Source organism: Suricata suricatta, chromosome 1 (genome assembly GCF_006229205.1).
Source record: "Suricata suricatta isolate VVHF042 chromosome 1, meerkat_22Aug2017_6uvM2_HiC, whole genome shotgun sequence".
NCBI lineage: Eukaryota > Metazoa > Chordata > Mammalia > Carnivora > Herpestidae > Suricata > Suricata suricatta.
In genome coordinates, this window is record NC_043700.1 from 135675449 (window position 1) to 135689555 (window position 14107).

At 38.1% G+C, this 14107-nt stretch overlaps 1 protein-coding gene across 4 annotated transcripts in view; it reads right to left on the reverse strand.

The window, feature by feature from the left end:
- ART3 (ADP-ribosyltransferase 3) overlaps positions 1–14107 on the reverse strand; it is a 147085-nt gene that overhangs the window by 4892 nt on the left and 128086 nt on the right. For 3 of the 4 annotated variants that reach the window (XM_029944700.1, XM_029944712.1, XM_029944693.1), the window contains exons 4-8: positions 4818–4850; positions 3855–3887; positions 2848–2877; positions 1156–1188; positions 71–103 (exon numbers count right to left, since the gene is read on the reverse strand). In XM_029944700.1, coding sequence (XP_029800560.1) covers positions 71–103; positions 1156–1188; positions 2848–2877; positions 3855–3887; positions 4818–4850 — 162 coding nt within the window. The remainder of the gene's footprint in view (positions 1–70; positions 104–1155; positions 1189–2847; positions 2878–3854; positions 3888–4817; positions 4851–14107) is intronic. The other variant, XM_029944707.1, reaches the window with a different exon arrangement.

Sequence of the window (14107 nt, forward strand, 5' to 3'; positions counted from 1 at the left end):
TCCTTAATGCCTGGGGGAATCCTTCTCACCTCATACCTGGGCCCCAAGAGTAAAAAGAAAGCTGTCTTACCAGGTATTTGCGTGGGTTCATGGCTCATCATACCTCAAGATAAAAATGAATATTAGTGTAACTATCTTGCATTGTGAATGCTTCCCTCTGTCTACACCTCCCCCATCTCCAACCCTAAAAAAAAGAAAAAAGGAAAAAGAAAACAGTAACAACAAAAATACTTTTAAGTTTTATTTATTTTTGAGAAAGAGAGAGCAGGGGAGGGGCAGAGTGAGGGGGAAAGAGAGAACCCCAAGCAGGGTCCATGCTGTCAGCACAGAGCCCCACATGGAACTGGAACTCACAAACTGTGAGATCATGACCTGGTTGAAATCAAGAGTCAGATACTTAATTGACTGAGCCATGCAGGCTCCCCATTTTAGTTTTTTGTTTTGAGAGAGAGAGAGGGAGAGGGAGAGGGAGAGGGAGAGGGAGAGGGAGAGGGAGAGGGAGAGGGAGAGGGAGAGAGAGAGAGAGAGAGAGAGAGAGAGAGAGAGAGAGAATATATCCCAACAGGCTCTGCATAGCCAATGCATAGTGTGACACAGGGCTCAATCCCATGAGCCGCAAGCTAGAGTTGGACTTTAACCAACTGACACACCCAGGTGCTCTCCCAACCTCACACACCTTTCACAATGGCTCTTCATCCTCTGACAAACCAAGCCCACTGCTTAGCCTGGAGTTCAAGAACTTCCATGATCTGGCCCATATATCTCCAATCTTATCTTTATAAGGCAGTCCTAGCACATCGGCTTTTAAATGAAACTGCTGGGTCTAAGGGTCGGCTTGGTTTAGTTCTACTGTCATTATAATTATTAGTTCTGTGGTTGGGCAGGCTTCTAATCCCTCTGAACTTCAATTCCTTATTTATGCAAAGAAATACACTGCAGGTTTGTAGTAAATGATGATTAAAGGAGATACATCATAAAAGTGCTTAGTACACTACGTGGAACATATAAACATTCAATTAATGGAGTCCCTCTGTTCTGGCTTAACTAATTCCTCAAACTCTCCATGTCTAGTAATGTTATTGTCCTAGGAGTTAGTCCTCACATCTCCTCCTAACCTTATAGCCAGTCTCAGAAGGTATGAAAAAGATCACTTACCAGGTAAGACAGTGGTCTCCTGGCTTTTCATTCCTAAGAGAACAGAAATTGTTTAGTGAAAAATGCAATTGACTTGAAAATTAATGTAACATCATATTTACATGGATTTTACAGAGGAAAACTCAAAGCTCTGAGAGGTGGGAGGGGCAGGAGCCTGGAGCCTGACTGACTTATGGTGAGAAGACGTCGGCTAGTGACCCCGGAGCTCTCGGAGGGCAGGCAAAACAGCTCTGGTTGATTGTTCAAGATTTAGTCCAATGACTGACCTACATTTATTTCTTAAAAGTAAAACTTCTTGATTACATAGTACATTATAATTACAGATATTTTGGAAAAACAGGAAATTATTAAAAATTACTCATAATCCCAGATTTCAGAGCTACTCATTCTCAACATTTTTGGTGTATCACCTTTCAATTTCTTTGCTATGTATGATATATGTAGATATACATTTTAAAGCATTTTCCCAAGCTTTATTGATGATGTAACTGATAGACATCGCTGTGTAAATTTAAGGTGTACAGCATGATTTGACTTACATATACTGTGGAATGATTACAATTAACATCCATCATCTCAAATAGGTGTTTTAAAAAAGAAAAAGAACGGTTTTTTTCCTCTTGTGATAAGATCTCCTCTCTTAACAACTTTAAAATGTGACATACACTAGTACCAGTCTAGTCACCATGCTTGCTACACATGACATACCCGGTACCTATTTATCTCATAAGTGGACATTTGTATCTTTTAACAGTTTAAAATAAAGTTGCTATTACAGCCTCCTGTATGCTGTTTTACATCATATTTTTACTTGCCACTGTAAGTACTTTCTCTTATCTTTAAATATTTTTCAAAAACATGACTTTTAACTTGTTTAGTGTTTCATAATATGGATATTATTTAATAATACTCCACTGTTGGACACAAAGGTTATTTATAAATTCTGGCTACCATAACGATGTAAAAACTTTGTACACAAATCTTTATATTTCCTTAGGACAAACATCTAAAAGTGTTATAACTAGGATAAAAGGCATGAGCATTTTTAGGGCTAGTAATACATACTATCAAATTGTCCTTCAAAAAGTTCCAATTTATAATCTTACCATTGATTTATGAGTGTTCCTGTCTCAGCACTCTTAGGACATTTGAGTAATATCATTATAAAAAAAAAGACAAAAACAAAAACCTGGGAATGAGCTGTACTTTGAAATATACTAATCAATCAGATGTAGTTAACAGCATCTATTACTCAGATTGCTGGAAGCAGAAATAAATACACAAAATCATTTTAATTTAGAAAAAAATACTGCCATCTTTCAAAGCTCCTACCCAACACCCTAACCCTATGTCACAAGAATTTGTAATTAGTCACACGTTCCTCTATCCGTGTAACACTTAACTTTATATAAAAGCAGAAAATATGCTCTTTAGAACTAATTCCTCATGTCATGTCTCTAGCTGCTCTGCAGGTCATCTCAGAGATAGATAAGACAGATAAGAGAGAGAGCTGCTGTGTCATCTTTATAAAGGTCTATCTGTAACTCAGGAGAGCTCTAATATACTAAACTAGTAAGCTAAAGTGGGTTCTGCCTTCTTCTGACTTTTCCTTACATGCCATGCTTACCTGTTTCCATCTCTAAGAGAGCCATATGCAAGTGAAAACCCCCAGAGTTTATGAAAATATCTTACCAGAGTCTTCAAGGTTCTGGTTTTTCTCACCTAAGTTATAAGAAGAAACTTATCCATTTTAATGATAAAACAAAATACATGTTAACTCCTATAGTTATAACAAACTATTTTTAGGTATTACAGCCATAAAGACCACTTGGTACATTCAGTCAACTAAAGCTACTAAATATAAGTGTTAGCCAGAGTCTAAATGCCAGACACTTCCTCTGGCCCCTTTATAAAGAAAAATCATCACATATAGCAAGTCTCATGGGGGTCTCAATAAGCTAGAAAAATGTCCATCTTGAAGAGTTAGCTGAAATCCCTAGTAAATGACCAGTAAAACATGTGGCTGCCATGGGCCTATAAGAAGTATTCCAAAGCAAGTCCTGAAGGGCATAAAAGACTTCACATCAGGACAGGAAATATCTGCTAAAAATCAAGTAAATTGTGTACTTAAGAAAAAGCCAGATATTGTTCTCTCTTCAATAAAGAAAAGAAAAACTTACTGTACCTACATGGGCCAAACACATAATAAGGAACTTAAATGCAAAGAAGTGATCTGAGTCCTGTCACTGTAAGTGGAACTGAGGGAGGAAAAGCTCTAACCACCTAGATACTTTAGTCAATTGATAGCAAATATCGGCATATTTGACAGATGCAAATGAGTAGCTTTCCTACTTTCATCTGGATGTGTGTGCCACACAGGCAATTCTCAATGACTAAATACAGAACTATATGTAAGAGGCCCTCAGACTCGTCAAGAGCCACTTAGCTCTTCAGGTCTACTCCCCTGAATGCTTCCATATTATTCAGATCTCCAAAGACCCAACTCCTCTCACTTGCAGGAAGGTAAGTTTCCCTGAAATAGCTTTTTGTTCCCCACCCCCTTATCTGTCTAGTTACTTTCCTTCCTATCTGCAAAGTACTCTTTCTTCAGCCAAGAAGTGAATTCGCTAAACAGGAAAGAGCTGCTAAATATTAAATATCCATGTAAAGATTATTTTTAAAAATCAGAGCACACTTACCAGGATTGTAGATATAGATGGGTTGATAATGTTCTGAAATACAAACACATTTTCATTACCTAAGTACTATGCTCAGATGTAAATAAATGTCAGGTTCATTCTATTTTTAAATGCTATTAATAATAAAGATTTAGGTTGGCTTAAGAAAATACAGTAATGTGAGAAATTTAAGATTACAATCTCAAAACAAATGGATATGGATTTATTTTAATTACATGAAGAATTCATAGAAAAATTAGCCAGAAAGACAGCTAGAAACAGACCTTTGTTTTTAAACTTTTTAACAAGGAAATCTTCAAAACAATTCACTCAAACATGCATTAGGCTAAAGCATTTTATGGAATTCTTGGTTCAAATCTGTTGGACTTATCTGATAATACTATTCCTCCTAAAAGTCCTATTTATCTTCCCAAAATTTTCCCATGGTCCTCTGAGAAAGATTATTTTTGTTACCTCCTCTTAGTTTTCTTTAGGGAAGAGGAGACAGACAAACCAAACTACCATTCTGTTCCCTCTGATTCCCTCCTTGAGCCAAATGCACTTTATTTCTTCCCTTTGTTAATCTCTCAGATGTTATTTCCTAAGATATCAAAATATAAGAATATGAACCTAGCTCTGTGCATAGGAATCCTGTAGGGGCATCTGGAAGTCCTTAAGCTCCTACATGGACAGGCTAGGATGAGAATAGCATGGTCCCTGCATGCCCAAGGCAAATGTGGTTTGAGAGAACAGCCTCAGCCACAGCTAGGGGTGGAGGCCAAGCAGCAGAGGCTCTGGACCCTCCTCCTGACATGGTGGTGGTAGTGATGGTGGTGGTGGTGGTGGTGGCGGCAGCACAACTAAGCCTTGAGAAAATGGTGGCTGACATGTGACAATATGGTGGGGTAGCTCTGACCCATACGTGGGAAAGTAACACTGATAAAATTCCCATTACAGAGATAATACTTTAAAAGCATATCTTACCCATGTTCTCAACACAATTTTCAGTTTTTAGTCCTGAAACATGAAGATACAGCTTTGTTAGACACAATCTGCCTTAGTAAAGATTTCAAATTGGTTTTATGGCTACTGGTAATCTAATCTGTCAGCTTTAGTCTATCAGATCCATAGTTTGGTGGGTTTCAAAATGCAGAACAATTACATTTTTTATTTATATTACAGCCACCAAACAGCTTTGATAAAACATCTAACGTTTCTGGAATTCAGTTTCCTTATCTGTATCTTTTACTAGGAATTTGCTTCAAATGACCTCTAAATGCCCATCCAAGGCTAACATTTTATGATTCTATTCTATGATTAGTCTGCAAAAGTTAGGAAAAAATTTACCCATCTGTTCAATTAATCTTTTCTTCAGATACTAATTTTCCTCAACAGCAAACCTATCCTTTTACTATGACAATTCCTATTCATTGGTTTTTATTTATTTTTTATTTCTTTAATAGTTTATTGTCAAATTGGTTTCCATATAACAACCAGTACTTCTCCCCACCTATTCACTTTTGAAAGAAAATTTCAATCAAATCTTCTGGATCCTTGAATATATAAAGATTCTTCACATTCATATAAGGCAACAAGTTGGTCTACCCCAAACATTAATCTATGGTCTGTTCCAGAACATAGATAGATAGATAGATAGATAGATAGATAGATAGATCGATCGATCGATAGATCTAAGAAAATCCACAGTTTTCAGAGAGCAGGAATATAGCACCTACCAGTGTATCTTTATAAGGTCCTAGTCCTTCTCCTTGGAGATGCCCTAAAAAAGTCACCTGTGCTGCAGTGACTCCTCTGACATACATGACATACAGGGAAATCTGCTAGCCTGCCCAACCATGGTTAAGGCAAGAACTTCAGTGTGAGTACATTTAGATTTGAAGCCAGCATGAAACATGGAGAGCTTCCTAGAATGCCACATGAGGATCTAAAGTCCTACGGTCTTTTCTCCATGCCTAGCTAACTCACTGATCTAATCTAGATATTCGCTACCTGAGGATGAATCTTTCCATCTAATAAGGGGGGGGGGGGAATTCCCTAAGAAGCTGGTTTCACTATGAGACGTAATTTTCCATAATGCGCTCTCAAATCCTGTACCATCTGTGTGGAGTTTCAACTAAGAATCTAGGTGACCTGGTCCAGTTTCTACTGGTCAAGGAAATGGTAGGGATCTCTTCAAATCTGGATGGTGCCCTGAGCTAATCTCAGGTGTCTAGCTAGTCTAGAATTTTTGTTTGTTTGTTTATTTATTTTGAGAGAGCGAAGACAGAGACAGAGACAGAGAGAGAGAGAGAGAGAGAGAGAGAGAGAGAAAAGACAGAGAGCGGGGGAGGGGAAGAGAGTGGGAGAGAGAATCCCAAGCAGGCTCCACATCATCAGTGCAGAGCCCAACATGGGGCTCACACCCACAAACTGTGAGATCATTACCTGAGCCAAAACCAGAGCTGAACACTTAAGAGACTGAGTCATCCAGGTGCCCTTAGACTAGAAAATCTTTAAACACAGTCTGGAGACTAAAACAAAAGACTGCCTTAGCAGGCAGTGAGTAAATGCAAGCCTCACTCAGAGTGCTTAGTTGAGGGTAAGGTAAAGGTGAGGGAAGATGTGGATAAGAAAGTTACTGGTGTAATAAAAGATTCAGCCAGGGGACTAGATAGACACTGGAGAATTTTAAAGCTTTTATCTTTCATCTGTACCACACCTTAGAGTATATTTCTCAAAGTGTAATCTTCTAATTATACTTCAGAATCATCTGGGTGCTTATTAATAAGTGCACCAGGGCCCTGACCAGGACTACTAATACAGAATTTCGGGGGGGGGGGGGTTGATGCCTTGTAATCTGCATTTTAAAAAAGAAGTCCAAGTGATTTTTAAGCACAAAATTTTTTTTTAAATTTTAAAGAGAGACAGAAATAGAGTGTGAGCAGGGGAGGGGTAGAGAGAGGGAGACACAGAATGTGAAGCAGGCTCCAGGCTCTGAGCTGTCAGCACAGAGCCCAATGTGGGGCTTGAACTCACAAACCATGAGATCATGACCTGAGCCAAAGTCGGACACTTAAGTGACTGAGCCACCCAGGTGCCCCTAAGCACAAAAGTTTTTGAGAGCCTCCTCAGTAATAGAGGATGGATCTCCTTTAATGTTTAACATAGATCCATTTATTCAAGACTACATTTTTCTTCCCCATTTGACTCTGATTTTAATTTTCCATTAAAATTAAACAAAGTAAAAGTAAACTATTTTGGGTTAAAAGAGAGAAGACTGATCCAGAGATAAACAAGAAAAAGCACAAATATATAGAGAATGAAAGGGACTATAGCCACAGATATGGCAGGTATAGAAAAAACCATGAGACTATTGTGACTAGCTTTACACCAACACATTTGAAATATAGAACAAAAGCCTAGAAAAACAGAACTTATAAAATCTCAAGAATAAACAGAAACTTGAATGGTACTATAACCATTAAGTAGTTTAAATTTTTTCCACAAAGAAAATACCAAGATAATTGGATTTTAACAGAATACTAAAGAGAAGGGAGCTGCAAAGAGAGAACTCCAGAGATCTTCAAAGGGTTTCCTTTGAATACTGAGCAAAATACTGATCAACTTATATGATCAGGTATGAGGAAACAACCTGAAGCCATGGAAAGAACCCATGAGAACAAGAATGGTGTCTATTCCCACCAGTCACACTGGAAAATCTTATAAGTTGTCATTTTAGCAGAGAACACTACAGTAATTCAGATCTCCAGAAATTGTAGATGTCTGTGACAAAACTCATAGCTGATTGGAATTTTCAGCAACAAGAATAAGGCAGTATTTGTTGATCATTGGGTTTCTGCACAAAAGCTTTTCCTCCCTTTGTGAGGCTACTACTGCTTGCCTGTCCCTGGGACTGAGACACACTGTCTCACTGAAAGCAAAGTCACATCTGTCCAACCCACTATCTTATAATACAGTGGGCTCTCCCTGAATTAAAGTTCCACCGGTAAGATAAAATCCCAAAAGTTCCATTGTCACATGGAAATTTTACTTCCAATTAAGGGCCAAACCTGGCTCCTAAGGGCTTGACCACTTTCACAAACCAGAGACTGTTTCCAAGCTGTGGCGGAGGTGACCCTGAATGCTACAGCAAATTCACAGGGCTACCATGGGATATTTAAAATTTTCAGGACAAGTACAGATATACTTGGTATCTGTCAGACACAGCATGAACTACTAGCTTGAAGTGGAACTCAGTTTCAAAGTTATACCATGTCAACATTCTGTTGACATATTTGCAAGGCTAGGTTTTCAGCAATTGTGTTAAAAAGCAAATATATGTGAAAAATCAGTTTAGATCAGAAAATAAGGTGGTATCTAATCTGATTTCAAAGTCTGACAAGCTGCACAGTGTTAAATAGGCACATATATCCCATTAGCAAGTTACTATGGTTAAGAATAAAATATTGGAGCACCTGGGTGGCTCAGTCAGTTGGGCCTCCCGACTTTGGCTCAGGTCATGATCTCACAGTCTGTGGGTTCGACTCCCACGTCGGGCTCTGTGCTGACAGCTTGGAGCCTGAAGCCTGCTTTGGATTCTGTGTCTCCTTCTCTCTCTGCCCCTCCCCTGTGCACTGTCTGTCTGTCTCTCTCTCTCTCAAAATAAAGACATTAAAAAAATTAAATAATATTTAGAAAATTGTTTATGTATTTTGCTTTTCAAACAGTTACTAAGATGTTAGAACATAAATACTTACTGAGTGTGTAACTTAATAAACCTGACTTTTAGGTATTTCTTTTAGCATACAGACACTGTCAAAACAATGATGACAACATTAGGAACACCATGAACTGAGAAAATCTGAGAACCTCTGTATTAAACATCACAAAAGCCTTATGTACTCCTTTACCCAAACTACTGGCTCAATGGAGACCTTACCTACAAGACTTCATACCTGAAAAAACAGCACAGTTTTCTAATAAAATAGCCTTCCCCAGGGCTGGGCACATCCAATGAAGTGCTGCATCCATCCATTATGAGAACTCATTCATTAGATGCTCTTGTGAGGAGCTAAACTTCAAATGGTGATCATGGTAGTAGTAAGTATACCACCCTGAGACTGACTGAAATCTATCTTTATATAAGTTCATGTGCCAACTCTAATGCTCTAGACTGTATGATCAGGCCCCTGAGACACTGAGAACTAGATTACTAAAGATAAAGCCATATGCCAACAGACACATGAAATGATGCTCAATGTTACTCATTATCAGGGAAATACGAATCAAAACCACACTGAGATACCACCTCACACCGAAGAGAGTGGCTAAAATTAACAACTCAGGAGACTATAGATGCTGGTGAGGATGTGGAGAGACAGGCACCCTCCTACACTGTTGGTGGGAATGTAAACTGGTGCAGCCGCTCTGGAAAATAATGTGGAGGTTCCTCAAAAAATTAGTAATAGAACTCCCCTATGATCCAGCAATAGCACTGCTGGGGATTTTTCCAAGGGATACATAAGTGCTGATGCATAGGGGCACATACACCCCAATGTTCATAACACTTTCAACAATAACCAAATCATGGAAAGGGCCTAAATGTCCATCAACTGACAAATGGATCAAGAAGACGTGGTATATATACACAATGGAATACTACACGGCAATGAGAAAGAAGGAAATCTGGCCATTTGTAGGAAAGTGGATGGACTTCGAGGGTGTCATGCTAAGCAAAATAAGTCAGGCGGAGAAGGACAGATACCATATGTTTTCACTCATAGGTCTAAAAGGAGAAACTTAATAGAGGACCATGGAGAGGGGAAAAGGCATAAAAGAGTTAGGGAGAGGGAGGGAGGCAAATCATGATTCTTGAATACTGAAACAAACTGGGGGTTGAAGGAGGAGGGGGTAAAAGGAAGCGGGGTGGTGGACATGGAGGAGGGCACTTGTGGGGAAGAACAATGGGTGTTATATGAAAACCAACTTGACAATAAACTATATTAAACAAAAAGCCATATGTAGTCCCTCTCTACATAAACAAATGCATCAAATACAACTCAAGAGCTCAAGCTTTATGCTACCTACTTACATGCTCATATGAAATGAATGCACCTAAAGAAAAGCCTCTATTTGGATCATCTATTTGCTGTCTACAAGAGATTCATTTTAGACCTGAAGATACCTTCAGATTGAAAGTGAGGGGATGGAGAAATATCTATCATGCTACTGGAAGTCAAAAGAAAGCCAGAGTAGCCATACTTATATTGGCCAAACTGGACATTAAAGTTAAGGCAGTAACAAGAAATGAAGAAGGGCGTTATATAATAATTACAGGGTCTATCTATCAGGAAGCGCTAACAATTATAAATGTCTATACACTGGATTTGGGAACACCCAAATACATAAAACAATTAATCGTGAACATAAGCAATCTTATTGATAAGAATGTGCTAACTGCAGGATACTTTAATACTCCATTTACAGCAATGGACAGATCAACTAGAAACAATGGACCTAAACAACACATTGGTCCAAATGGACTTTACCGATAAATTTAGAACTCTACGTCCCAAAGCCATGGAATTTACTTTCTTCACAAGTGTACATGGCACATTCTCCAAGACAGATCACATACTGGGGTCACAGACCAGGCCTCAATAAATATAAAAGAATTAAGATCATACCATGCACACTTTCACATCACGATGCTATGAAAGTTGAAATCAATCACAGGGAAAAGAACACCCTACTACCTATGAATGGCTCAACCAAGCAATTAGAGAAGAAATTTAAAAATATATGGAAACAAATGAAAATGAAAATACAACAATACAACTTTTGGGATGCAGCAAAGGCAGTCCTAAGAGGAAAATACATTGCAATCCAGGCTTTTCTCAAGTGACTAGAGAACGTGCAAGTACAAAATCTAACAGTGCACCTAAAGGAACTAGAAGCAGATCAGCAAGAACACCCCAAACCCAGCAGAAGAAGAGAAATAATAAAGATAAAGGAAGAAGTAAGCAATATAGAATACAAAAATCAGCTGAACAGATAAATGAAACCAAGCTGAACAGATCAATGAAAACCAATGTTTTTTTTGAAAAAATAAAAAAATTGATAAACCTCAGGCCAAGCTTCTCAAAAAGAAAAGAGAGAGTACCCAAATAGATAAATCACAAATGAAAATGAATTTATTACAACCAATCCCTCAGAAATATAAGCAATTATCAAGGAATAGTATGAAAAATTATATGTCAACAAACTGGACAACCTAGAAAAAATGGAAAAATTCCTAAACACACATGCACTACCAAAATTCAAATGGAAAGAGATAGAAAATCTGAACAAAACCATAACCAGTAAAGAAACCAAATCAGTTATCAAAAATCTCCCAACGAATAAGAGCCCTGGGCCATATGGCTTCCCAGGGGAATTCTACCAAACATTTAAACTTAAAAAAAATTGTTTTTAACATTTATTTATTTTTTAGACACAGTGAGAGACAGATCGTGAGCGAGGAGGGACAGCGAAAGAGGGACACACAGAATCCGAAGCAGGTTCCAGGTTCTGAGCTAGCTGTCAGCACAGAGCCTGACACTGGGCTCGAACTCACAAGCTGTGAGATCATGACCTGGGCCAAAATTGGACGCTCAATTGACTGAGCCACCCAGGCGCCCCACTACCAAACATTTAAATCAGAGTTAATACCCATTCTTTTCAAGCTGTTCCAAAAAATAGAAAGGGAAGGAAAACTCCCGAACTCATTCTACAAAGCCAGCATCACTTTGATTCCCAAACCAGACAGAGGCCCCACAAAAAAAGAGAACTAGAGCCCAATATCCCTGATGAACATGGGTGCAAAAATATTCAACAAAATACTAGCAAATCGAATTTAACAGCATATAAAAAGAATTATCCACCATGATCAAGTGGGATTCCATTCCTGGGGTTTGGGCTAGTTCAATATTTGCAACTCAATGTGATACATCACATTAACAACAGAAAAGATAAAAACCATATGATCCTGTCAACAGATGCAGAAAAAGCATTTGACAAAATACAGCATCTTTTCTTAATAAAAACCCTTGAGAAAGTTGGGGTAGAAGGAACGTACTTAAACATCATAAAAGCCATTTAGGAAAAGCCTACAGCTAATATCATCCTCAATGGGGAAAAAATTGAGAACTTTCCCCCTTAGATCAGGAATAATATGACAGGGATATCCACTCTCATCACTGTTGTTTAACATAGTGTTAGAAGTCCTAGCGTCAGCAAGCAGACAACAAAAGGAAATAAAAGGCATCAGAATTGGCAAAGATGAAGTCAACCTTTCACATTTTACAGACAACATGATACTTTACATGGAAAACCCGAGAGACTCCACCAAAAGTCTGCTAGAACTGATCCATGAATTCAGCAAAGTCACTGGGTATAAAATCAACGTACAGAAATCGGTTGCATTTTTATACACCAGAAATGAAGCAACAGAAAGAGAAATCAAGAAACTGATCCCATTCACAATTGCATGAAAAACCATAAAATACCTAGGAATAAACCTAACCAAAGATGTAAATGATCTGTATGCTGAAAACTATAAAAAACATATGAAGGAAATTGAAGAAGACACAAAAAAATGGAAAAATGTTCTATGCTCATGGATTGGAAGAATAAATATTGTTAAAATGTCAATACTACCCAAAGCAATCTACACATTCAATGCAATCCCAATCAAAATTGCACCAGCATTCTTTGCAAAGCTAGAACAAACTATCCTAAAATTTGTATGGAACCACAAAAGACCTTGAATATCCACAGTAATATTGAAGAAGAAAACCAAAACGGGAGGCATCACAATCCCAGACTTAAGCCTCTACTACAAAGCTGTAATCATCAAGACAGTATGGTATTGACACAAAAACAGACACACAGACCAATGGAACAGAGAACCTAGAACTGGACCCACAAGTGTATGGCCAATTAATCTTCGACAAAGTAGGGAAGAGTATCCAATGGAAAAAAGACAGCCTCTTTAACAGATGGTGCTGGGAGAACTGGACAGCAACATGCAGAAGAATGAAACTAGACCACTCTTACACCATACACAAAAATAAACTCAAAATGGATGAAGGACCTCCATGTGAGACGGGAAACCATCAAAACCCTAGAGGAGAAAGCAGGAAACAATCTCCTTGACATCAGCCACAGCAATTTCTAATCAACACATCAAAGGGAACATTCAAGAAAACTAATAGGCAACCAACATCATGGGAAAAGATAGCTGCAAATGACATATTGGTTAAAGGGCTAGTATCCAAAATCTACAAGGAACTCACCAAACTCTATACCCAAAAAACAAATAATCCAGTGAAGAAATGAGCAGAAGACATGACAGTTCTTCATAGAGGATATCCAGATGGCCAACAGACACATGAAGTCTGGCCTTTTGTAGCAACGTGGATGGAACTTGAGGGTGTTATGCTAAGTGAATTAAGTCAGGCAGAGAAAGACAGATACCATACGTTTTCATTCATAAGTGGTACAGAAGAAACTTAACAGGACCATAGGGGAGGGGAAGGGGAAAAATATCTAGGAAGAGGGAGGTAGGCAAACTGGGGGTTGGGGCAGAGGGGAAAATAGGTGATGGGATGGAGGAGGAAACTTGTTGGGATGACCACAGGGTGTTATATGAAAACCAACTTGACAATAAACTGTAATTAAAAAAAAAAGAAAAATGCCTGTTCATGTCTTTTGGGGTGTGGAGTTTGATAAGTTCTTTAGAGTTTTTGGATACTAATACTTTATCAGATGTGTCATTTGCAAATATGCACTCCCATTCTATAGACTGCCTTTCAGTTTTGTTGATTCTTTCCTTCACTATGCAGCTTTTTTACTTGATGAAATCCCAATAATTCATTTGTGATTTTATCTATTTGGGTCCTTTGTCTTTCTTTCTGAGAAGTCTGGCTAGGGATTTATCAATTTTGTTTATTCTTTCAAAGACCTAGCTCTTAGTTTCCTTCATCTGTTCTACTGGGATTTTTTTCTTTTTTCTTTCTTTCTTTCGTTCGTTCGTTTGTTCGTTCTTTCTTTATTTTTAGAATATAACACTATTTTTTAACATATGCAATTATTTTCCATCATTTACAATACAGTAGTTACAATGACACTCCAAATGGATAAGCAAAGTAAAAAATCAGAACCCCAACTTCTATTTCATGTAATTAGACTTATACAGAAATTAGAAGGTTAAGTAACAACTAGTTAATCACCTA